The following is a 25,687-nucleotide window of genomic DNA, read 5'->3' as shown; positions in this document are numbered from 1 at the left end:
CTTACGTGGTGTGTCTTCCTGAAGTCTCTGTGGTATGTCCGCTCACCTCTAGAGCTTTGCTCAAAGACACCTTTTCAAGGAAGCTATCTTGTCTACCTTGTGCTCTCCCCCTGGCCCCAGCCTAGCCACCCCGATCTCACTCACCCTGGCTTGTTTCTACAGCACATTTAACCATTAACACTCTACATAAGTGAAGCCTCCTGTCTGTGAATTTAGTGATAGATTTGATGTGAGGAGGAGTCAACAGGCATTTTTCATCCTAAGCAACTGGGAGGATGGAGTTGGTATCATCCAAGATGGACAAAGCCTCAGGTTTTAGAAGCAATAGGAGTTCAGTCGTAAGCACATCGGATGTGGCATGTCTGGGCGCTGAGAAGTTGGGGGAGAGAGGACACATCAATAAGGAGACCAAAGAAGAGCCAACAATGGGGATTCCTGGAAGTCAGGTGTAGGAAGTGTACCAAAGAGAAGCAGATTAGTTCTTCCCAATGCTGCTGAATGGTGTGAGCGGAGGCCTGAGAATCACCGCTGGCCGCTGGCTGTGGCTAGTTCAGCATGGGTGGGCGGGACAAGGGCAATGCCAGGGAAGAGAGTGGATAGAGAGACTGATTGCAGGAGGCTCCACGGAGAAAAGCAGTGGAGTTGAAGGCTGCTGGTTTCTACCTGAGGATTACTCTAAGATTACTATCCAAGGAATTTTGTTGCAAAGAAAGCAAAGTCATGAGAGCAGCAACAGTCAGAATCGGGAAGAGAGGACTTTGTGTCGTGTCTGGAGATAGGGGGTGGTCAGTGTGTCTGTGCGCTGTCTATAGTGGTCCGGTGGTGAGTGATCTGCTAAGGGTGGGGCCATGTCTGCGCAGCAAGAAGGGTTGGACTGGAGAGACCAGCTGTGTGGGCAGGCTGCTGGAGGCCCTTGAGTGGCTCGTGGAGCCAGGGACAGATGCTGGCAGCTGACTGCTGCCATCTTCTCATGAATTAGGAAGCAAGGCAGTCGGTCAAGAGCAGGGATGCAGGAGGAGGTGTTAGAGAGTGTAGCAAATGTGAAATAATTCTCTAGGAAATGGACGGTGACTAGAAGTCTATTCTCTGGGGGCAGCCTGAAGGACTTCCTGAAGCTCATGGGGATGAATTTGAAGTTTCCCCAGCTTTGTGGTTATGAGTGTAACATGGGCCATGTTCATCTACACAGGCACAGTCAAGGAGCAGGCAGCGAGTCCATCCTTCCGCAGCTCAAAAGTACCAGATTCATGATAAGATGGGGATCTTATCGTGGTCAGAGGTTGGTTCATGGTCAAGAGCTTGGATTTTATTCTAAGTGATTTATGAAGCCTCTGAGTTAAGCCTCTGATTTAAGCAGGGGATGGCGTAATCCAAATTACATTTTTAAAGGGCAGAAAGTCCTTAACAGAATATTAGCAAATCTACTCTAATGATAAGAAAAGAGTCATATATCATCAGTGAAATGTTTTTTTTAAATGTATGCACATAGTTGAGCATGTAAAAAAACTCCATCAGGGCCATTATGCTTTCACATGAGGTCGCCCTGGTGTGTGCGGAGGATGAGCAGAGTGGAGACTGATCATGACAGGGCTCAGGCGGAGTGGAGGAGGCCGTGGAGTAGGACAGAACTGGAAGGCCACAGGCGTGGCAGGGTTAGAACCATCGGGAAGACGTTCGAAAGGATCAAATGCCAGCCTTCGGTTTGTGGCTACCGGTGTCAAGTCCTAGAGTGTGACAGGGCTGTTGCTAGCGGTGAGGAGGAAACGGGGGGTGGGGGGAGAGGTTGATTCTCGAGTGTTCTTCCCATTTTCGTACTCCCTCTTGCTTTAGGGATGGGGTCCTTCCATCTCCAACTAGCTTCCTGGGCACCTCCAGCGGCTCCATCTGCCCCTGTCCCACCTCATTTCTCAGGAGGCCATTTTGGCTTCCTCAGGCTGGGACCAGAGGCAGAACAATAAGGACATATGGCATTGGCCTTCCCAAAGCATCTAGGAGATTGCAGAGTAGGGGGTTCTTCCCTTTGATGGGCTCCACTCAGAATGGGCACAGTGGCTCCTGGGGTACTACTTCTTGCCCCAAATGTGTCCCCATCCTGAGGATCATGTCCTGGACGGTATGTCTCCAGAAACTGATTTCTCTCCTGTGTTGCTGGCATGTACCCTGTGTTTAGGGTTATGTTAACTGTTTGCACAATGGTTTGTCCCCTAGTGACCACTGCCCTCTCACAGCTGCCGTGGGGCACTGAGTGGCCAAGTGGCAGCTAATGCAGCAGAAGCTGGTCAGTCAGTAAGCAGAAAGCCCTTCGTCGGTGGCAGAGAAGGTAGCGTGATGGAGTCCTCAGTGCTGGCCTAGGCGCTCACTGTGTCCCAGCCACTGTGGCCTGCTGGAGCAGCCCTTCTACACGGAAATAATCTCTTTTGCCTCCTGGAGCTGAGTGGGCTTTGCAGCCTGGCTGGCAGGTTTGGTGTGGGTACTGCCTGCTCTTGGAGACAGCTGGTTTCCGCCCTCGGGGAGCAGGGCACAGACCGCAACAGGGCAGGGACTGCTCCTCAGCCCCTATCTATCTCCACGGAGCCAAGCTGGGCTCTGATGCACACCCCTCCCCTAGGCAGGCAAGGGCCACGGATCACCAGCCATTCTCCTGGGACCCTGGATACCGTAGGACAGGGATAGTCCAAGACAGCTTTCTCCCCCTCCTCCCCCGCCCCCTGCTGCCTTTTTTCAGAATCTGGATCTCACATATCCCAGGCTGATCTGAAACTTCACTATGTAACTGAGAATGACCTTGAAGGCCCGATCCTCCCTTCCCCACTTCCCCACAGTTGAGATTACAGACTTGTTTCCAATGACCCTTTCAGAGGCATCTTCCTCCCCCTGTTTCACAGAGATGCGTTAGTGTCGTGAAGGGTAGAGAGCAGTCTCTGTGGGCAGATAGACCTGTGTGAGAAACCAGCTTCAGACACGCAGATAACCGAGGTGGTTAACGTTTCTGCCTACCATTTCCCTTTCTGTAAAGCAGGCTCCCCGGGCTTCTTTTCTAGGGCTGTGGGGTGCAGGGACGATGCCTGTGAAGGGCTCATGCGTAGTAGGCACTCTGCAATGGGGACTGTTACTCTTGTTGGCATGCCAGAATTTCTTTTCCTTCTTTCTTTCCTCCTTTTTCCTTCAATATTTTGAGACAGGATCTCATATAGTCTCATTTAAAGTTTCCTTAACTCTTAATCCTCCTGCCTCAGCCTCCCATGTACTGGGATTCTACGTGTACACCACCACACCAGGCTAGAGTTTAGTTTTCATTGAACACTTGATGTTACTAATGTGACACACTCTGGGCTCAGGTGATGTCAGGAAGAGCTGCCTGCTCTAGAGGGCAGGGTGTGGGTCCTCCTACTGCCCTGTTCGTGATGGCCAGTGCCTGGAATATACCGGACTGACACTTAGTAGGTAATTTAATTCTTGTCTGCAGAACATGAGAGTGAGAGAAGGCTCATCGGCAGGAGGCCGGGAAGGAAGTTTATTGGGGAGTGAGCATCCAAGGCAGGAGGAAGTTGGACAGACAGACAGACAGACAGACGGTCAGTCCATGCACACCTGCACAGGACAGAGGTTACCTAAAAAAAAAATGCTCCCAAGAGTGCAGAGACAGGGTGAGGAGAAGTGAGGAGGTCCCCAGGCTATCCCTGCAAAAGAGAGGGTGAGGACCCTGGCCCCTGGGCTCTCAGCTCAACTCCACCTGTGTATGAAGTCAAGTGTGGTGGCATCTTCTGCTTCTAGAATGTGAACAGCTCTTCCTGCACCATCCCCCTCCCCCCGCACCTCCCCCGAGGGCTTTGTCCTCCTGTGGGGAGCTAGCCTCTGAGGGAGCTGAAGCAAGGGCCCCCTGGGGGTTGGCAGCTCTGTGAATTGTGTCTGGGCCAGAAACCATTCACTGTGTTTGGGGACTCACCATGTTGAGCAGGCACCTGCCGGCAGGGCTCTGTCCTCAGTCGAGGACACACAAACAGCCACCCCCACATGATGGGCTGTGATAGAGAGCTCCCTGGTGACATCATGCAGACGGCTTACAGAGCAGCTGTGTGGGCCCCAAGAACTGATGACTGTCTAGGATCGAGGAACGTGAAGGCATAGACTTCGTCCGTTACCTTCATTGACTGCGTAAATCAGAGTGACATTCTAAGCGTTCAGATGGTTCTCTCAAGTACACTTGCTCACTTCTGGGCCCACTCTGCACCTCAGTTCCTTATTCTCCAGGGTCCAAGGAAAGTCCAACCAAGGCATTCCATTTGGGCCTCCCTTTCTTTATACTGCTCTCTATCATGGGGACATCATTTACTTATCAAGTCATCAAGTGTTTTCTGACATCATTAGTCCTCAAGGGCACAGACCAGTGGTCTAGTGATGATACTGACGAGTGCCAGCTGGCACACTGCCAGGACCCTGAGTAGCCTAGACCAACCAGCACAGGCCAGGCCACGCCCAGGCTCTCTTACCTGTGCCCTCAGCCAGTCGGTTTTTTTTTTTTTTTACTTTTTAAAGATTTGTTTTATTTTATGTGTGTATGTGCTGCATGTATGTATGTGTGCCATGTGTGCGTCTGGTGCCCACCAAGGCCAGGAGAGGGCATTGGATCTTCTGGAACCAGAGTTACAGAGGTCTGTGAGCCACCACGTGGAAGCTCAGAATGAAACCGCCGCACCCTCCCTCCATCCCCACATTTTGTGTTGTTTGCTATTCTTACGTTATAAAACTTTTTTTTTTTTTTTTTTTTTTTTTTTGGTTTTTCGAGACAGGGTTTCTCTGTGTAGCTTTGCGCCTTTCCTGGAACTCGCTTTGGAGACCAGGCTGGCCTCGAACTCACAGAGATCCGCCTGGCTCTGCCTCCCGAGTGCTGGGATTAAAGGCGTGCGCCACCACCGCCCGGCACGTTATAAAACTTTTAAGACATTACTCGTTAAACTGAGTTATATAAGGCCATTTTCACGCAAGTGTGTAACGTGCTCCGAGCGTCCTCCTCCCTTCCCCTCTACCGTCCCATCTCTTCCTCCCCTCCCCCTTCTGTTGCCTTTATCCTCCTATACATTTTGTTACCGCTTTCATGTCATCTGTACATATATGATTTTATGCCTATAAAATCTAAGACCCACTAATGAGAGAAGACACACGGTTTGTTTTTCCGAGACTGACTTAATTCACTTGATATGATTATTTCTGGTGGTGCCCATTTTCCTGAGAATGGTGTAACTTCATTCTTATTTATGGCTGAAAAAAAAAAAAAAAAACAATCATGTGCGTCACACCTTCTTGATCTGTCCTTCTGTTAACCCTGCATTGGTTTCATGACTTAGCAACTGTGAGCAGTGGGAAAGAAACTGTTGGAGATTGCCGGCCATCCAAGAAACGCGCGTTAGAACTACATTGAAATCCCGTGCTCCTGCAGTCTGCGTGACACTGAACAGAAGAAAACAATCGCAACCAACGGGAACCCTTACCCTCTGTTCCCGGGAACATAAACCAGTCCAGCCACTATGGAAATCAGCATGGAAGTTCCTTTAAAAAACTAAAAATAGAACTACAATACAACCCAGCTATACCACTCCTGGGTCATTTACCCAAAAGACTCCAGTCAAGTGTCACAGAGATATTTGCATATCCATGTTTATTGGGAAACAATTCACAACAGCCAATCACTTCTTATCTAGACTGTGGAGTTGAGGGAATAAAAGAAGAGGGTTTGACCTCAAGATCACCTACAACTTATGCATATGCATGAATGAACTTCTCACACCTACCCTACTTTTTCATTTTTATTTATTTATTTTTTTTACATTTTTTTGGGGGGGCAAAATGGGTCATGCCATGGCATGCCTGTGGGGGTCAGAGGAGAATTTGTGGAATTTGGTTCTCTCCTCCCATCATGCGGGTTCCAGGATTGAACTCAGGTCATCAGACTTGGTGGTGGCCAGCATCTATATCCACTCTTCTCTCCCTGGTTCCTTCCCGCCTATTCTTGAACTCTGGGCATTGCTCAGATGGCACCTCTCCATGAAGCTCCCTTTCTTCTGTCTCGGTGTTCTCAAGCTCCCCATGTTCCCCCTTTACACAGCCCCTCTGAGATGCACTGGTCTGAGAGCCACTGGTGGTGCGTGAGGGGGTGGCAAACCCGTTCATCTATATGCACAGCACACCGCTTAGTGCCTGGCCCTGTTTTGTGTTCAGTGACTCACTGAATGCATGTCACCGGGGTGATTCCTGAGACTGAGGATTGCCAGGTCTCGTGTCAAATACCTGATATGGATGGTCTTATTTAAGAGCTTGTACAGAGAGTATTCTATCCAGGTAGTATGACACAGCCCCATTTTCCCACGTGGAAGCAGAGGCTTCCCAATTCAACAAAGCTAAGGCCCACAGCTGCTACTGGATGAATGAGTGAATGGAAAGTGAAAAGCCTTGAACTGAGCCTTGACTTCAACACTCACTCATGGGTGATCTTGGGTAAATCACCCCTTCTTTGGGTATCAGTGCCCACGTTTACAGAATGGGCATCCTTCCAACCCCTATGGCAAAGGGCCTAGGAACTGGAAGGAAGAATGGCTTTCTTGTTCAGTGGTGAGCTGGCTCTGGTGTGTGTGTGTGGGGGGGGGGGGTGGGTATTTCAATTCCCCTGGTTGATCTCTGGCTGATTCCTGGCCTGCGTAGCTTGAGGGTCTGGTAGCGAGGGACTAGAAGAAGCAGGTGACTGGCTGGGGACATGTGAGTGGAGCAGAGACCTGTAAGACCTACAAGACAAAAGAAGCTGGACTTGGGAGGGGTGGACCAGAAGTGCTTGGCAGACAGTTGCCGATGGGAGCACTTCCCTCTACCGCCGGGAGCATTTCCCTCTACGGCGCATTGTGCCTTGCTGTCTGCTACCTGCTGGAACTGTGGACAGCTCCAGGCTCTGGCTCCATCTCAACCGGCAGGCAGGCTGGACACTCCCACTGGCTCCATTGACGAAGACCAAACCACGGAAGACAGAGGCTCACTTGGGTGGAATGTCCCCCGAGGTTTTTGTGAGCAAGCTGGCACTGAACCTTAGTCCCTGAGGGACCTCACAGCCTTAGGCCTCTGTTCAGGGTATAAGTGTGAGTCCACATACACAGGGAGCAGACTCGGTTACAGTGTTCCTGGGGTCTGACCCCAATCCACAGTCATGATTCGAAGAAAATAATGTTCAAGGGAAACACCAGTGACAATTAAGAACAGGGATCCCCCTGTTAGCTGGGGAGAGACTAGAAATAGGTGGTTCCCCCAATATGCCTAGTATAGAGAGAGCTGCAGGTCGGTATACCAGGAGGCATGAACTCTGGACCTGGGCTGCCATGTGCCCACATGGACCTCACTCCTTTAGACCTGCATCCTTTGCAGCAAACAGGACTTACTGAGCCTGAATTTTGCCTGACTCTTCAGGGCTGCTGCTGCAAGGATCAGTACAGGGGTACAGGGTCTGATAGAGGAGGTGATGCTCAGAGTACATTTGAGTGATAGGCAGCACAGACTTTGGACCAGCTGGCTAAGCTGGTCTCCTGGTCTGCCACAACTTGACCATTCCTCACAGCCTCAGTTTCCATATCTACCAACTGGAAACTATATATACTTTATGGAACCGTGGGGAGGAATGTACGTGAAAACAACTGTGATCCAAGACCACCCTATTTCTTGCTGTTTGGTGGCAGAGAGGAGGCTGGGTGGATGGGGCCTGCAAGTGCACGAGCATGCACGCATGTGTGTGGCTTGTGGTTGGTGTGGACAGTGTGACTGGAGGAGTTCCTTCACAAGCGTGCCAACAGCTGAAATCAAGAAGCTGGTCTTGGGGAAGTGGCTATGGCGGGGCCGGGAGGCACCTCAAGCCCCCTGCACAGATGAGGATGTGTTCGGCCACTGTTCTGAGGGCAGTGCCAGGGGCACTTGCCCCTGAGACTTCAGCGGTCACCTATCTCCCTTAAGCAATTGTTTCTTTCAAGCAGATTGCTACTTCGAGCCACTGAGGAGCCCCGGGTCTGCCTGGCATAAGAAGGAAGGCTTAGAGTCCAGTGGGGAGGGGCACCTATGGGTTGATTATCTCCTCAATGTCAGGTTCGGCTCTGTGATTTGTTTGCTAGCATGTTTGATTCCACTCAGTCTTTCAAAGCCAATATTGTCATTCCTTTGTAAGGAGAGCAATGGAGAACCAGGGGTATAAGGCAACTTGAAAATTGTTCTCTATCTTGCAAGTAGCAAAACTGGGATTTGATTACATTTGCAATAGGCCACTCTCCTCAGGGGTTTGCAGACTCTGGGGGACTACAGCCCCATCCTTGAGGGCTTTCAGGCTGAGAAGGCCATAGAAGACAGGATCCGGCAGATGGCAAGAGAAATCAGCCCTGCTGGAAGGGCTGGCATTTCTGCGGTGGAGGTTGCTGATGGCATGGGTGTGCACAGGTATGGCCTGCCCAGCTGCCTGGTTTTCTTTAGACCAGCAGTTCTCAACCTGTGGGTCTCAACCCCCTTGGGGGTCGAAGGACCCTTTCACAGGGGTCACCTAAGACCACCGGAAAACACAGATATTTACATTACGATTGGTAACAGTAGCAAAATTACAGTTATGAAGTAGCAATGAAAATAATTTTATGATGGGGGGGTTCCCCACAACATGAGGAACTGTATTAAAGGATCACAGCATTAGGAAGGTTGAGAACCTCTGCTCTAGACCCTGGGCCCTTTCTCTCCAGCCCCAGAGTCTGAATGGACTCATTTGCATGGCTCCTTCAGTCACAAGTGCAGGGAGGCTAAATCAGGATGTGTTGCTAGCACTGTGCAGCAGAAGCAATCCCATGAGGCCCTGGGGGTGGAGAAGGGAGAAAGTGAAGCTGGAGACGCAGACCAGCAGGATCTGGCTGGGTCCTGGGCCTGGATGCTGTGAGGACCTTCGCCCCAGGGACACTCTCTTTCCATCAGTCCCTGGGGCGAAGCAGAGCTCAGCCTAAGCTCAGGTAAAAAGCAGCTAAGCCCTAGCCTTGGACCTTTCACATCTTTCGGAGCCTCGGTTATCCTGCCTGTAAGATGGTAGCACTCTATCTTGTAACCCGAGATACGTAGGAGGCTGAGGCAGGCTGATTGCAAACTCAAAGCCTGCCTGGGCTGTAGAGTTAAGTTCAAGGCCATCTTGGGCAACTTAGTGAGATCCTGTCCCCAAATTAAAAAAAAAAAAAAAAGTTGAAGGTATAAGTCAGTGATAGGGTCTTTGCCTAGCTTGTGAAGCCCCAAATTTAGTCTCTAGTGAAAAGGGGGGGCAGTAATAGAGCTGTTCTGCCTGTCTTACAAGCTGACTTGGGCATCCGTGTACTGTGGTACCGAGGCAGCGCTTGCCTCCTCTCTTCTGCTTGCTGCTCTGCTTCCCCGTTCTTTCTCTCCTATGTGCAGCCATGTTTTTCCATCGGCCTCAAACATGTTGTGTAGCAGAGGGTGACCTTGAACTCCTCCAGATCCTACCCAATGCTGGGAGCGTGGGTGTGCACCACACCTGGCTCCCCACATCCTGCAGAGCGCTGCTGAGTACCCAGTTCCTGTGTGATCCAAAAAGAGTACCTTTCCTTTTCTGAGCGTTCTTCCTCACCTCCTTCCCAGACCAGGGTGGGGAGAGCTACTTCTGCGTCAGATATTGGGCCGAGTGCCATTGGGCCTTGCTAAGCCAAGCCAGGTCAGGGACCAGCGGTCTTGGCATTTCCTGGGAGCTTGTTGGAAATGCAGGATCCAGCTGCACCCCAAGCTTGCTGACTCATAATCTGATTTTGAAAGGGCCCCAGGTGATTCATATCCACCGTCCAGCTTGGAGAGCTCAGACGATCTGGACACTGGGGAATGGAGGAGCATAGTCCTGCCCTCACAGTCCTTAACAGCCTCTTGGGGGTGTGAGCTTGTGAAACAGGCAATTTTGAAAGCAGGGATTTGCTCACTACAGAAGGAGTGCATGTACTGAAGCATTGCTGTATACCCCCATAAACATACACAATTATTATTTGTTGATAAAAATAAATCCAATTTGGAATCATCCCGAAACAAAGTTAAAACAAACAACGACAAAAACCATGTTTAAGCTTTAGAGGTGCCTGACTTGAGCTGCAGTTCCAGTCCCAGCCACTAGGCAGATGTCCTTGGGTAGGGCATCTGAGCTCTTCTACAGAGATGGGTCCCTGCCTCCTGGTGCAGCTTGGGAAAGAGCAGAGAGGTTGTTGTATACTTCTGTGCCAATGGCAACTACGCCGCTGGGAGGCAGGAGACTAAAGTTCTAAGAAGTGACGTCATCCACTGAGATGCAGGTGTGACCACACCCCAGGCCCTCTGTCCCTGTTAAAAGCCCATGGCAGAATCCTGTAGACTTGGCCTGTTAAGAAAGTGACTGCCAGCTACAGAAGTCTGGCAGGTGAGGCTGGGAGAGTATGGAGACGTCGCCAATCTTCTGTGGGACTTGGGAGCTGGGGCTTTAGAATGGACACGGGCTGGGAAGGGAAGCCCCCCACATGGCCCCGCTGCTACTGCTCGAATATCACCCCATCTTTCCAGAGGCTGGAGTGCCCTCCCGCCAGACGCTCGGCTGGTGAGTTCCCCAAGGCCTCTTACTGCTGGCTCTCAGCATTTTCTTTTTCCAGCTCTGAGCGAAGCCCTTCGAAATTTTCGTGAATGGTGGATGGAAAAAAGAAAGGCTTTGATCTAATAAGCCCCTCCCCCCACACCTCATACCCAAGATTCCCTCACCCGGGGTCACACAGGCTCCTGTGATTCACGAGGCTGCGCAGAAGTGGAAGAAATAGCTGAAAGTGGATTTATTGATCAACCCCCGCCCCCTCGAGAAGCTGCCTGGCCAGGCTCTTCTCTGGTTCCCCGCCAGCAGCTGCATGCGGCTCTGTCCCCGGGATGTAAACCATAGGGCACCGTGAAGGGTGTTCACCATTTCTGCTCAGGCCTGGCAGTGAAGAGAGGGTCTGGTCTTGCCGAAGCAGGACCTGTGGACAGACTCTTCACGGAACCAGCTGATTTAGTGGAGTGAGGGAGGTACAACCTCCAGATGGAAATCTGGAGAAATCTAAAGAGGGACCCTCTGTATGGGAGCTGGGCACAGGGCTCCTCTGCCTGCCAAGAAGGAGTTCATCTTGAGAAAGGAGGAGACGTCTCAGGCTGGCTTCTTCTTACTGCCCCCTCCACTTCAGTCACATGTAGAGAGATTATTGATTTTGTTAGCTGAATATATGCTGTATTTGTAGCTGCTTTTTAAGTCATTGTGTCTTTTTCTCCTCTTTATGCCTCTTTCATTTTTTTTAAAGAACACCTTTTATTTACTTTTTGACAATTTTACACATGTATAAAATGTGTCTAGCCTGGCGGTGATGGCACATGCCTTTAATCCCAGCACTTGGGAGGCAGAGGCAGGCGGATCTTTATGAGTTCTAGGCCAGCCTGGGCTACAGAGCGAGATCCAGGAAAGGCGCAAAGCTACACAGAGAAACCCTGTCTCGAAAAACCAAAAAGAAAAAAAAATGTGTCTTGGTCATAGCCACCCAATTTCCCCCCACCACATCCCAACACATACCCAGCATGCCCCCTCCTCACCTTCGTGTCTCTGCCCACTTCTGACTTGGTAACCCACAGAGACCAGCTAGTACTGCCTGCTGGGATGCTGACCGACCTCGCTGGCTTGAGCTTGTGCGGGCAGCCATAGGTGCCATGACCTCAGGAGTGCAGCAGCCGCGTGTGTCATGAGCCGCGGACAGCGTTTCGCAGAGCCCTCCTCGCCCGCGGGCTCTCCCATTCTTTCTGCCCCCTCTTCCACAAAGCCGAGAGCGGCTTCTCTGATCAAGGCTGACAGTTACACTAACCTAGGGATATAGATACAAATATTTAGAAGGTAGCTTGACAACACGTTCATTTAGCAAAACAACATTTAGCCCATGGACCTCCAGAGCCGTGGACTTTTGACCAGGTTAACAATGGCACCTCTTTTGTTTTAACTGAGCATTTTAAAAAACCATTCCATTTCCTTTTCTGGGTATTCCTGGGTGCCTACTGTGTGCAGGTTCCATGGTCTAGGGAGTGGGCACTGAACTGGCTTTGTCTCTGTCATTGCGCACTTGGTATTTCTGATTGTCCTGTCGGGAGGAGTAGGGAGTCAGTTTCTACTAGACCCAAGGATCAGCTGGCTCACTTCCTTCTGAGTGCTGCTTGGGAAGGAGGCCTTTGCCTGGGTGTCTCGGCCTTCTATGGCGTCTGTGCTCCCGGACTTCCTTCACCTGGAGCACAGGCAGGGAACAGAGCCCAGGCAGCAGCTCTTGCTGATGGCTACCGGCTAGGAAAGGCTGGTTTCTGGAAACCTGGCCAGTGGGGCGGTACCTACAAAGAAAGCATCGGGGAAACCCCTCGTAGAGACAGTGGGGGATGTCTAGGTGTGGAGTTCCTGCTGCTGGCATTCTGCGATCTCATCTAGATGAGGTTAGAGGTAGGGGAAATTCAGATGCTGGAGAACATTGTAACTCTTCTTCCAGACTTTAAGAGTCACGTCTTCCAGTACAGCAGGAGGGACTGAGTTTAACTCTGGAGATCTGAGGGTGCATGCGGATTCTTTCTCTGGGATGTTTTCCAAGGTGGAGAGATTGCCCTGTCCCACTCCCACAGTCCCCCATATGTCAGATCTTTTCCAGAGCACAGAGCTAGATTCCGGGAGCTTCAGGGAGTAGCTTCCTCCTCACAGCAGAGTGTCCCTAACTCCCTGGCCGTGGAAGGGCTGTGAGGGCCTCAACTCTCGTGATTCTAGGCTCATTGGTGCTGCCTCTCTGGTTTTAGCCTTGACCTTTGGGATGATTTAGAGTCTTCAAAGCTATCTCCAGCAGGGGCAGTTACAGTCCTATGGTGGAAACAGGCCATGGTTGCAGGCAGGCCAAATGTTACTCTGATGGAGTTGGGAAACGGGGCCCCTGGCTCCCCTACGTTGGCCTCCTCACCTTCACCCTGCACACTGGGTACTGACTAAGAGAACTCTCCAGGGAGCACAGGTCCAGGATCCTGAGGTGGGGGTGGGGTGTCTAATGCTGGACTAAGCGAACTCCTAAGCCCCTCCCACTCGAACTCCCAAGCCCCTCCCACTCGAACTCCCAAGCCCCTCCCACTCTCATCTCTGCTCAGATAGAGCTGGACACACCGATTCCCCAGCCCTGGGAGAATGGCTGCGGAAACAGAAACTGAACTGCGCTTGTCCTTCCAAAGCCGAACAGTGTCTTTTTGTTCATCTGCGTCCCCGCACCCTGTTTGTATCTCTGCAGAAGCTGACTGTGTTTCTCACAGATTCAGGGGGGAGCTTCTTCCGACAGGCGGGGCCTGATAACACAGTCAGCCAGAGCTGCCGGCTGATAAACTCACCAGGCCCCACCGCCTCACCCTCCGAAGTCTAGAGAATTGTTACTTCTCAAGGCCACAGGCTGAGTGGGGAGAAGCCCAAGGTGCAGCTTGGGCTTGGATTTCATGCCTTCACCCGTTTCTTCCCCCAGCAGAACGTCCATCCTCTTTGCTTCCCATCTCACCCTCCGTCTTCCTCTCTGTGGGCCAGTTTGTAACAGGGAAACCCCTGGAGGAGGGACAGCCTCTGGGGAGCAGTCAGAAGCTGCAAACTGACAGGAAGTGTATCTCAGTGTGTCATGACCCTTCTGCTAGTGCTGGGCTTGGCTCTCCTGGTGGAGAGGCTGACACGTTCTAGACGGGAACCATGATCTACCAGACTTTTAGCACGTCTCATCCATTCCTTGTGCTTCAGATGAATACACAGATGTCTCAGATGGGAAGATTTCACCCAGCTCCCGTTCACTGGTGGCAGAGCCTGGACCCCCACTGCCATCTCAGGACCTTGCCACAGTTAGCGACTCGAAGGAAGACAGCCTGCCTTTGGGGTTCCTGACAGCAGCAGCATGTGCATTGGTACTTTCCTAGTCTGAGAAACCTGCATCTTGCCAGTCCCATCCGGTCCCACCCGTTCTGTGCACCAGCTGGGGTGGAGAGCCCCTGCTGCCCCTTTAAGTGGCCAGTCTGCAGAACTGGAGAGACCTGTGAGAGGTTGAAATAAACCAACCCCCCCCCAAAAAAAAAAACCCGACTATGGACCTCTCCATAGTGTTGGAAAAGGAATCGTGCTCAGTCCTGTCAGCAAGGACAGTCCTGCCAGGAAGCTACACACAGGCCACTGCGTCTGTGCATCTGTGCACACATCCCATCCCACCAGTGAGTCAGTTACCCAGAGCAGGTGAGGCCACTGTCCTTGTTTTTTTCTTCAGCCTGGCTTTACCCCAAGGACTGAAGAAACCAACCTGGGAGCAGCACTGGCTGGCAGCACTAAGCCTTGCATCCAGTTCCCTGAATGTACCCCCTTTTCAAGGAATGCCTCTCACTGGGATGTGGGCACTGGATCTGGCCTTCAGAGAGAAGCGGTGACTCCATCTCACGGTCACTCAGGCAGTTTTAAAGACCATCAGCTGGGCCTCTTATTTTCAAGGAAACACCCTGTTACACCTTGGACCAGAGAGAAAGAATAGGGTACCATAGGCAACTCTATTTTGAAATTCTACCCTCCCCAAATTTGAGACCCACCCTCCACACCTCATCCCTGCAGCGTCCTAGGGATTGGAGCCATTGGACATACCCAAGCCCCTTTGTAGGGATGACAGACACATCCAGAGAGATGATCACTTCATCTCAAAGTGTGTGGGTTCGTGGGACTGGGAAGGCAGGTGTCTGTGTGACCCAGGAATCGGGGAATTCACTGCACAGCGTCTTCTGTCTTGAGCATTGCGGCACACACAGCTCTTCTCCGACTGCGTAGGCCTGGGCCTCCTTCTTCAGACATGGAGTTCCTTTTGCACAGTGACTGTCCTCAGCACCCAGAGATGGCTCTGAATCGGAAGGAGGAAAGGGGTGGTCGGTCATGGCTCAGAGACTGTTTCTGAATCACACATGGGGACTTAATTGTCTTCCCCACCGGGCGGTGGAGTTGTTTGTCCTCAGCAAGTGACCAGGAGCTATTTGCAAGGTCCATTAGGCTAAGGCTAACGACCTAATTAGTTTATCCAGCTCTTTTCTCTCAGGAAGGCTAGAGACCACCCCCTCTGCCTCTGAGCTGCCCTGAGACTGGCCCACCGGTTCTAGCTCACCTCTCTTTTGGGGGTCAGTTGATACTGATGTTTGGGTGGTGGGTGATGTCACAGGGATCAAGAGAGCAGGATTCTTAAGCCCCTAACATCTGACTCTCTCCCTGGGCCCCTGAGCCAGACTCCTCTGGGAAATGTTACTATTAAATATTTGGCCCCCGGAGTGTGCCGGGTGCCTTTGATTGTATCTGATTTCCTGTTCTCCTTTGGGAGGAAAAATTTCTCTGCAGGAAGTAGTTTAATATGTCTGAAAGCCTTACTTCCCCGGTCTTGAAATCCAAGTTTCCAGTTACAAGTGGCTGAGATTGTCCTTAAGAAGGGAGGCCGGAAGGAGGGGACCAGCGCTGTGAAATATGGCTCCATCTCCGCCAAGGCTATGGAAGGAAAGATGGAGGATGTCCCATGGAAGATGGAGGCTTCATGAATGCAGAAAGGCACAAGCTCAGCCCACCCAGCCCTCCGTTCCCTGTTCCAATGCTCAGTGCTGCCTGGCTGAAGAGTAGGAGATCGGAAATGGGTGTGCAGGTCCGAGGATACTGCCCGGCTCTCAGCAGCTGACAGGCACTCTAACAAACCACACTCAACTGTCTCTAGCCCCGCCACGCAGCTAGCTCTCCCTCCCTTCTGAGCCAATGCCTACCTAATGCTGGCCCGCTCACTCACAGCCAGCGCCCACCTCTTGCAACCATTCTTGGAGATGACAGCCCGGTTCTTCCTGCTGCCACTCCCTTCCTATGTTCCTAGGGTTGACCCAGACATCATCTCAGGTGTTCCCAGCACCAGGGATTGCTTACAAAGTAATACAGCAGCTGAGACACCCAGCAGAGGGTGCAGTAACCAGGGATTAGCAACAACAGGAAAAGACCCCAAGGCTGAAGGCGAATGGGAAGCTGGGCTGTGGTGGGCCTATATGGGGGAGAGGGGAGAGGCAGGGATGAAACCGTAGCCCGAGGTCCACAGGCTAGGATGAACAAATAGCCTGGCTCCCTGCCCCCTCCTGGGCTCTCTAACACGTCAGTGTTTCTGAGACCCAGCTTGCCCAGGACCAGGGGCCGGCCACTCTGTGCCATAGAGCAGGGCAAAGAAGGGAGAGAAAGCCCAGGACAGCTTAAGGACCAGTGCCCTCCAGTCTTCCTTCAGTGACAATGAGGTTCCTCTCACCTTCCTGCCTGGCCATTCTCAGCCATTCAAAGAGAATTCTTTACAGCCCTGGGCTCCCTTCTCTCCCTACTACTGTCCCTTCTCTCTGTCAACGGCTTTGCCTGCCCAGGTCTCATGCTGGGTTCTTCATCTGATGCCCATTGTGAGCTTTTCTTGTCCAGAGGGGACTTATTGTTCATGTTCTCAGAGTCAGCCTAAAATCTGTTCCTAAAGGCAGCCAGACAGAACCTTCTTCTGATGCTGTGGCTGGGAGAGGCCACCTGCTGCTCATCGAGCCTCCAAGGGGAAGTGATCTCATCCATGAAAGAGAACATTCACGAGGCAAAGGACCCATGAGGAGCTGGCGGCTGTATGACGACTCCCACTGAGTCTTAGCAGGCCACTGCTGCACTGGGGTGCAGGCTGGAGGACCAGGAACTTGCTCTTCTGGTCTCAGTGTGCAGGGGCAGTGTTGGACTCCAAGCTGTCTGGCTGAATTGGTGACTGACTGGTAGTACTTGCTTATCCCTCTTACCAGAGGCCCTTGTAATTCTAGTCTTATGTCACAGGACCCAAGTAGGAGGCCAGTGATGGCCTGTTGGGCCCCAGATCCCTGGACTTCCAGTAAAGCAGGGAATAAACCAGGGCATGTTGCTCCATGGTCCTGCTCTGGTCTGCCTTTCCAGTTGACTTTCTTACTTTTCATTTGTTTGTTTGTTTGTTTGTTTTCCTAGAAAGGATCTCACTATGTATCTTTGGCTGATCTGAAACTTGGCTATGTAGACCAGGCTGGCCTCAAACTCACAGAGCCTGCCTCTGCCTCCTGAGTTCTGGGATTAAGGGTGTGTGCTACACCTGGCATCATCTCTTAAGCCTGGAAATGAATTTTGTCACCCCTTTGCAGAAAACGGCTTCCGTGCACTTAGAATAAACCCTAGGACCTTAGGTGACAGTCACTGGCCAGATCTCTGCTGAACTAGCCAAGCACCTGACATTGTGTCCTCATTTCTGGCTCCCTAGGATGTGTCACATGGTGGCTTCTCAGTCAGTCATTCTGGATTAAATGATGCATGGATTCACTAATCTATTTTCCCATGGACTTACTTGTTCATTCAATGCGTGGTTACTGAGTACTGTTCTAGGTGCTGGGGTTGCAGTGTGAGCATGCTAGTGAGGCGCTATCCTAAAGGACCTTTTGCACAGTTCTAGAGGGAAATACATATACCACCCATGCCAAGATAGAGCAAAGAGTGATATCTCTGCCCAGAAAGTGAAATATGGTGAGAGCCTCCAGGGTGATGGGACAATTTCTGGTTTCAGGATGAGTCTGAAATATTTTCTGAGGAGCTGACATCTGAACTGGGATCTGAGTAGGGGGAGAAAGAATCTCCCAGATGAGCAGGGAGTACAGAAGCCCTGAAGTGATAGGGTACTCCAGACATGCGAACAATGATGGTTCCCTATGGTGGGGTTCAGTTCTCAGGTGAGCAGTGTGAGGTTCAGTGTAAGGTAAGAGGGGGTCAGGGGTGATCGAGGGATGGTGGCCCTGTTGCTCATTTTGGGCAGGATAAAATTCAGAGTCATCTTGCTTGATTCTTTCCTCCACCCAGACTTTTACACTTAGCAGCAGGTCTTGTTTGCCCTGTCCCTAAGTACATTCCAAAGCCATACCCTTTGCCCCAGTTCCACTGTGTCTACAGAGGCGTCCGTTCTTGTCACCTGCCTGTGTGAATGAGCTAGCTGTGTCGATTCCCTTGCTTCCCCTCCGTTCCTGCCACGACACTTCCACTCAGCACTGTGCATCATCTCTTAAGCCTGGAAATGAACGGCTCCCACGCACTTAGAATAAACCCTCGGACCTATGGTCTTAAGTGACAGGCACTGGCCAGATCTCTGCTGAACTAGCCAGCTCCTCCTCCCCCATGGCTCTTGCGTGCAACCTTCTTTCTGTTCCTTGGGTTGTCCTGGCCTCCATGCTCACAGTGCCTTTTGTCTGGGAGGCATCGGCCCAGGTCTTTGCCTGGCTAACTTGCTGGCGGTTAGTCAGCTTTCAGCTTGGGTCTTATCTCAGTCATGGGTTCTGCCTGCCCAGCCCCAGCTCCTTTCTGGGCTCCTGGGCTACAAACTTATTCAGCCTCTCTCTCCCAGAGTGGCCCAGTTGATGTAGCACAGGCTTTAGATGTAGACACATCTCAGACTTAGAAATTCCATCTCTGTTTCTCCCAGGCTGAGAGGCCTTGGCTGTGTGTCCCGGTCTTGTGAGTCTCAGTGACTACAGTCATCCAGTGGAGATAATCATAGTACTTAGGGTCCCGCAGAGAGGGGTGGGATCCTGTCAGCAGAGCCCATGTCCAACACTTAGAAGACGACAGTTTATGTTAGCTCTGAGCAGCCATGGAACTGTTATTATCCCCAGCTACCTGTCATTTCTGGGTAGCCCTCCCTTGGCTTGCTCTCATGGGGCAGCCCTGATGAGCGTTCAGGGGAAGAGCATGGCTTCCTCCGCCCTGCCGTAGTTGGACACAGATGTGTAAACCTCTCTACCTCACACCGAGAGGTCAACAGCAGCCTTCTACTTCTTTCTTGAGTCCTCGCTGTCCATCTCAGGTTGTTACCACCCCATTACTCCAGGATTTTCATGTTATCACCACTGACAAGGAGATGCCTGCTAACACGCTATGTATGCTGTTAGTAATGGTTTGACCTTTAAAGATACCATGCTGAGTACCCGTCAGATGGCTCGGAGAGTGAACATGGCTCTTGCTGCCAAGCCCAGTGATCTGAGTTCGATCCCCGGAACCCACAAAGTGGAAGGAGAGAACCATGGTATCCGTGTGCCTGTACACACACACACACACACACACACACACACACACACACACACACACGTAAAGACAAACTACCGAGGAACTGTTCAAGAACAATGGGACTCCCTGCACAGTGAGGCAGACACCGGAGGTGGTAGGCTTACCCTGGTTTCTCTGGTTCCTTGAGTCACATTTGGGAGTGGTAGTGAAGCAGGATCTCACTACCTAGCCTAGGATGGCCATGAACTCATGATTCTTCTGCTTCTACTTCCAGGGGTCAGAAGTACAGGTGTGAGTTACCACGCCCAGCTCAAAGCCTTCTGTTAAATCTTGTTTTTTTTTAATTTTTTTGAGACTGGGTCTCATGTAGCCCAGGCTTGCTCATGCTTATTACTTAGCTGAGAATGACCTTAAACTTCTAATCTTTCATCTTCTGCTTCTCCTCCCAAGTGCCGGAATCATAGGCAAGGGCTTCCGTGCCTGTCCCCTCCGCTGGATCTTTAAGGAGCTGTTTGTTAGGCCGCTGTTTTCACATTCTGTCTGAGACTGAGCACTCCCCAACCCAGCCCCTGGGGGTGGACTTCAGAGAGACTTCCCCAAGAATGGGAGACATTTTCCATGGCCCCCACACCCCATGCATCAGCTTCCTATTCCCAGATATAACGAGAGATGAGTGTCTCCCCTGATTCCAGGGAGCCTGCTCCACCTCAGCCAAGGTCCTGGGTCTAGTTTTTCCCACCAAGGAGAAAATAGCAAGAAAAACAGATGAGAACTGATACCCCGTACTGTAGGGTCGACTGGGACCTGGTGCTGGAGGAGCCCCAGGAAAGCTTTAACCCCTGCCCCCAGGGGCCCTCAGGCAGTCAGGAAGGGTAAGTGGTGGTGGTGGGGGGGCAGGGGAGAAGGCCCCTTTCCAGGGTCCCCTCTCTTCCATCTGGGACAGTGTCCATTTCCCCTGTCATGGGTGTTTGTATGTGGTCTTGGGATAGACCCCATTTTCAGCACTTGGGGTCACCTGGTTCACCCTCCATCTTTGGGTGGTGCCTTCCTTGAACAGGTCCAGTTTTTCCCATGCCAAAGCAAAGGATATTCGGAATCTGCCACCACCTGCATCTAAATGACCCGGTTAGCCTGGGTCCTGAAGGAGCTTTGGAAGTAGGAGACCTGGGCAAGCAGACATCCGAATCCATACTATGCCATTCTGTTGCGTGCTGCACGCCCACACAGTGTGGTTATCAAGTTCCCCTGAGACCTGGCCGTGAAACGGCTTCCCAAACTATAAAAAAGATAGAGAGGAAAGATTTGCTGCACAGTGATATGGAGCAGAACCCTTGACCCCACCCTTCCTGCACCCGCTCTGGTCTGGAGGAGGTTCACCTTGGTCTATCCACCTTCCACCAGATGAAGGTCAAGGCAGTGCCCCATAAGGTGATCTGCCTTTCTGTGTTCTTTCCCTATAAATTCTTGCCCAGAACTTGCTTCCCTGTGTCTGGAAGGCCATGATGGGGAGGCTTGGAGATCCCCATGAGACAGACCTGGGTGAGCTGTTTGAATAGCGCCCGGGCTATGTTTGCTGAGCTCCGAGAGGCACTGGGATGTTGCCGGTGCATGTTTGTCTAGGAGCTTGGTGGGGTAAGAGCTCATGCTAGGGAGTATTAAGAGGGTATTTGTAGAGTATTTGGACATACATTATTTCGATCTTATCCTTACCCTCCAAAGGAGGGAGAAGGAATTGAGTTAGCAAGCTACAGACACGGTGCCCACATTCAGGTCGTCTGACTAGGAAGCATGCAGCAGCCTGGCTGTTCTGCTGCAGATATGAGGGAGGAGAATAGTTTCTACTGCAGTGGCAGAGTGAGGCACCAGGGACCGAGCCAGCTTTAAGGCTTCTTGATAGTTTGGGAACACAAGAATCCTGCTGTCACAGAGTGGGGGGCAGTCAGGGTTTTAAAGGTGCTAGAGTGGGCTGGAGTCCTCACGGTTTTGGTTGGAATGAAGGATTTAGATGTGAGGTTCCAAAGCCCCCTCTAGTGCTGGCCTTTCAGAGGGACATCTGCTTTCTCCTAGTTATCTCTTCATCTCTGTAGCCTGCAGGAGCAGGTGGGTGTCAGTGGGTCCTTATGGTCCAGGAGAACTGTGTCTAAGAAAGAGAAAGAGAAAGCTGAGGATCCTTCCGGCACAGGACAGAAGGAAACAGTTGGAACCCTTCCTTCACAGCCCAGTGCTCAGGAGGCCACCCCAGCCCTCTCAGGAGCCACACTGGAAAATAACAATTGGGCAAGCTGCAGTCACTCTGCCAGCTCCTTGGCACAGAACTGGGCAGGCCCCAGCCTCGGGCACTCAGTTCAACACTAGAGTGCAGGCAGGCAGAGGACACTGTGGCTGGCTTCTGGATAGCAGGATTTTAAGGGAAGTGGAAGCCCCCAGGGATAGTATTAAACCTTCAACCCTCAGTGGTAAGAGAGGCTGTCACCTCTGGCTGATAGTCAGTCTTGTTTCCGGTGAGTCACTCCAAATGTGTGTGTCTTCTGTGTCTGCAGACCTGGAAAGGGGTGGAGACTGTACCGCTTGGCATTGCTTTGCTTAGAAGGGCACATCATGACGTAGAGCCCTTATGGCACATCGTGACGTAGAGCCCTTATGGCACATCCTGACGTAATGCCCTTACTTCCTTGCTTCTGTGCTATCATCACTTGATCCAAAACATGAGCGGCACAGGGCCAGTGAGATGACTCAGTGGGTAAAGAAAGGCACCTGCTGTCATGCCTGACAATGATCCCCAAGACCCACTCAGTGGAAGGAGAGAGCTGGTTCCCCCAAGTTGTTCCCTAATCTCCACAGGAGCATTGTGGCACACACACACACACACACACACACACACACACACACACACTAAACGTGATAAAAAAAATTAAAAAATATTTGGAGCAGGGGCTGGAGGGATGGATCAGCAGATAAGAGTGCTGGTTGCTCTTGCAGAGGACCCGGGTTCAATTCCCAGCACCTACATTTTAGCTCACAACCATCTGTAACTCTATTTCCAGGGTTTCGGATGCCCCCTTCTCACCCCCTTGGTTGCCAGGTATACATACACAGTGCACATACATGCAGACAAATCATTCAAACACATAAAATAAAATAAAATAAAATAAAATAAGTAAATCTTTTAAAACAACAAAAAAAAATGATAAACAGGGCCTGTAGAGATGGTTCAGTGGTTAAGAGCACGGGTTGCTCTTTCAGAGGATTGGAGTTCAATTCCCAGTACCCACATGGCAGCTCGCAACCATCTGTAACTCCAGTTCCAGGGGATCCAGCACCCTCACACAGATATACATGCAGGCAAAACACCAATGTACCTAAAATAAAGATAAATAAATCATGTTTTTAAAAAGATAAACAAATATGAGCATGTAGAGGCAGGAAGTTTTATCTTGTTCCCAGCACAGAGAACAGTGCCCCAAGCAGAAAGCTTCTGATGAATGCCTGTTGAGAACTGCATCCATTCAAGTGTGCCAGTGAGTGAATGAGAGGGAGTAGGAAGTACTAGCAGATGCTCACCAAACACCAGGCTTTCTTCCCTGAGAATCAGTCCCGATTAGTTGAGCATTGCTGAGCTTGTCCTTGAGACTGACCTATGATATGACTAAAAGGGGAACTGGGGGCCAAGGAAGCCAGAGATGCTTACAGCTGAGCAGAACAGGACCAGGAGAAGTGGGCCCGGTGTGGAAAGGATTCTTGAGACCCTCTTGGGTGGTTTATCATCTGACTCTTTGGGGGAGTGGAGACATGTTAGGAAGCACAGGCCAGTGCTGTTAGCTTCTGTGTGGCCTTGGGAAGGCTTCAAAACCATTTTCAACCTCATTTCAACCTCATAGTGGGCTGTCCTTACACTGCCTTAACCCTTAGGGCTGTTACAGTCCAACAGTGAGAAACCAGGAAGGTCAAGGCGGGCACAAGTCAGCTGTACTTAGCCATTTGCTTGAAACTCTTAAAAGAGATCCTTTGTTATTTCCTTCCTTCCTTCCTTCCTTCTTTCCTTTCCTTTCCCTTTCTTTCTTTCTTTCTTTCTTTCTTTCTTTCTTTCTTTCTTTCTTCTCTCTCTCTCTCTCTCTCTCTCTCTCTCTCTCTCTCTCTCTCTCTTTCTTTCTTTCTTCAAGACAGGATTTCTCTGTGTAGCCCTGGCTGTCCTGGAACTCACTCTGTAGACCAGGCTGGCCTTCAGAGATCCACCTGGCTTTGCCTCCCAAGAGCTGGAATTAAAGATGTGCACCGCCACCGCCCGGCTTCTGTTATTATTTTTATCACTACTCAGAATTTCCTCTCTCTGTTAGAGGAGAAATGAGGCTAGAGTTTGCAAACTCTGGGCTAATCTTAGATCTTAAAGATTAAGCCCCTGAGCTAAAGACACACACACACACACACACACACACACACACACACACACACACACCCCACCTTGGAGGTGGAGAAACCTCCTCTTAGAATCCTAGGGGCAGGTGGGCCTCAGGGGAGGGGTCCACATATAGTCATGGGCCACTTCTCATACCCTGTCCTTCTTCCCTCCAGGTACAAGACAGTGGTGACTCAGCGCCGGGCAGCAGTGGCCATCGCTGGCTGCTGGATCCTCTCCCTGGTTGTAGGCCTGACACCCATGTTCGGCTGGAACAACCTGAGTGTGGTGGAACAAGACTGGGCAGCTAATGGCAGCGTGGGGGAGCCCGTGATCAAGTGTGAGTTCGAGAAGGTTATCAGCATGGAGTACATGGTCTACTTCAACTTCTTCGTCTGGGTGCTGCCGCCGCTGCTCCTCATGGTCCTCATCTACCTGGAGGTCTTCTACCTGATCCGTAAGCAGCTCAACAAAAAGGTGTCGGCCTCCTCTGGCGACCCACAGAAGTACTACGGGAAGGAGCTGAAGATTGCCAAGTCACTGGCCCTCATCCTCTTCCTCTTCGCCCTCAGCTGGCTGCCGCTGCACATCCTGAACTGCATCACCCTCTTCTGCCCGACCTGCCAGAAACCCAGCATCCTCATCTACATCGCCATCTTCCTCACGCACGGCAACTCAGCCATGAACCCCATTGTCTATGCCTTCCGCATCCACAAGTTTCGGGTCACCTTTCTGAAGATTTGGAATGACCATTTCCGATGCCAGCCCAAGCCTGCCATTGACGACGACCTCCCAGAGGACAAAGCTGATGACTAGACTCCGCCCTGCTCCCTCCAGCCCACATCCAGTGACTCTCTGCTCATCCCTCGGATCCCAACCGCGCCACTGCTCTTCCTCAGTTTCCCCAGCTGGGCTGTGGGTTGTGGGCACCAGGGAGGCTCTGAAGAGATGCCGTAGAGCAGAGCCCCTTCTCCAAGGAGCCAGTTGCCCTGTACCTTGGGGAGCTGGAGGAGGCTTGGAGGTGGGTCAGGCTATGGCAGGGAACTGGGTGCCCTAAGGTGAGAGGAGTGTGTTGAGGGCCCCATATCCGGCTGTTCTACAGTCAAACAGGGGAGCCTGCTGTTAGGTGTTGGTGGCCCAAGGGACCAACTTCAAGGAGAGGATAAGACCCCCTCAGAGGATGGATAGAGAGAAGTGGGTATGCCCTGGCTTTTCTTTCTCTCCCGTTCTGTAGGAAAGATAGCAAAGTTCAGGAAAGGAGACCTCATCCCCACCTCCAAGGATTTTGTGTTTCTGGCCATACAGGTACTGTGATGCCTGCAATCCTTACCCCGACAAGCCTGGGGTTATACTTGGGCAAGGCAGAAAGACCGGGACCAAGGATCGTTTCTCACCTTTTCTTTATTCACAACCCTGGACTGCCTGCCAGTGGGCCTCTAAGCACAGGGGAATAAGCATGGTCCAGTAGGTGCTGGCCTCACATAGCCAGCAGGGGGCAGCACTGAGCCCTTTTGCCCTGAACTTCCTGGGCGTTCCCAACGTAACTTTCTGTCTTCTGGGCCACCGAATGTCACCAACTCTCAGAAAGAGATAGGCCTGGACGCTCCTGGATGACACTATCCCTGCTTCTGGGCCCCAGGAGAAGAGAGCCCCAGAAAGGACAGCCCTTGGGAGCACTCTGCTTGAGTGGGAAGGAGGAGGAAGTCATCCAAGAGGGTCCCAGGCGACTATAGGCACTCCTGGTATGGAGTACGGTAGGCCAGACCAGACCAGAGGAGACTGCTCTCTTGAGAGTGTGATCGATTGCCTTGCCAGCGTTGAAATACCCAAAATGCTCCTGGGGGCGGGGGATTAAGCTCAATTTTTAGGGGCTTCAGAAGCTGTGTTATGAACAGAGCGTAGGCCTTTGTGGGTCTCAGTTAGGACCAATCCATACCCCACTGAGCCTGGATTTCTTCCTTGTGTGGACAGCAGGCAGGGGAGGGTGACAGGTTCTGAGTGTGAATATTGACTCCAAGTCTTGATTCCAGGCTCTTCCCTCAGTTGGAGGTAGGGCGTCCCTGGCTCTCAAGGAGGTCCCTATGTCTAATAAAAGACTGTGAACCCTTGTGGAGAGTGCGGTGCTGGCACTACCCCCACACTGGCAGAGG

The 25,687-nt window shown here is 51.5% G+C and overlaps 1 protein-coding gene across 4 annotated transcripts in view; it reads left to right on the top strand.

Moving 5' to 3' along the window:
- The window catches only part of Adora1 (adenosine A1 receptor), a 35,087-nt gene extending 9,442 nt beyond the window's left edge, over positions 1–25,645 (top strand). For all 4 annotated transcript variants that reach the window (XM_052736999.1, XM_052736998.1, XM_052737000.1 and 1 more), the window contains one exon: positions 23,714–25,645. In XM_052736999.1, the coding sequence (XP_052592959.1) occupies positions 23,714–24,353 (640 nt within the window). In that variant the 3' untranslated portion in view covers positions 24,354–25,645. The remainder of the gene's footprint in view (positions 1–23,713) is intronic.
- The last annotated feature ends 42 nt before the right edge of the window (positions 25,646–25,687 follow it).

This window comes from Peromyscus californicus, unplaced genomic scaffold (genome assembly GCF_007827085.1).
Source record: "Peromyscus californicus insignis strain IS unplaced genomic scaffold, ASM782708v3 Scaffold_14__1_contigs__length_90479793_seg_2, whole genome shotgun sequence".
In the NCBI taxonomy this organism is placed as follows: Eukaryota; Metazoa; Chordata; class Mammalia; order Rodentia; family Cricetidae; genus Peromyscus; species Peromyscus californicus.
This window is presented reverse-complemented; position numbering and strand designations above follow the sequence as displayed.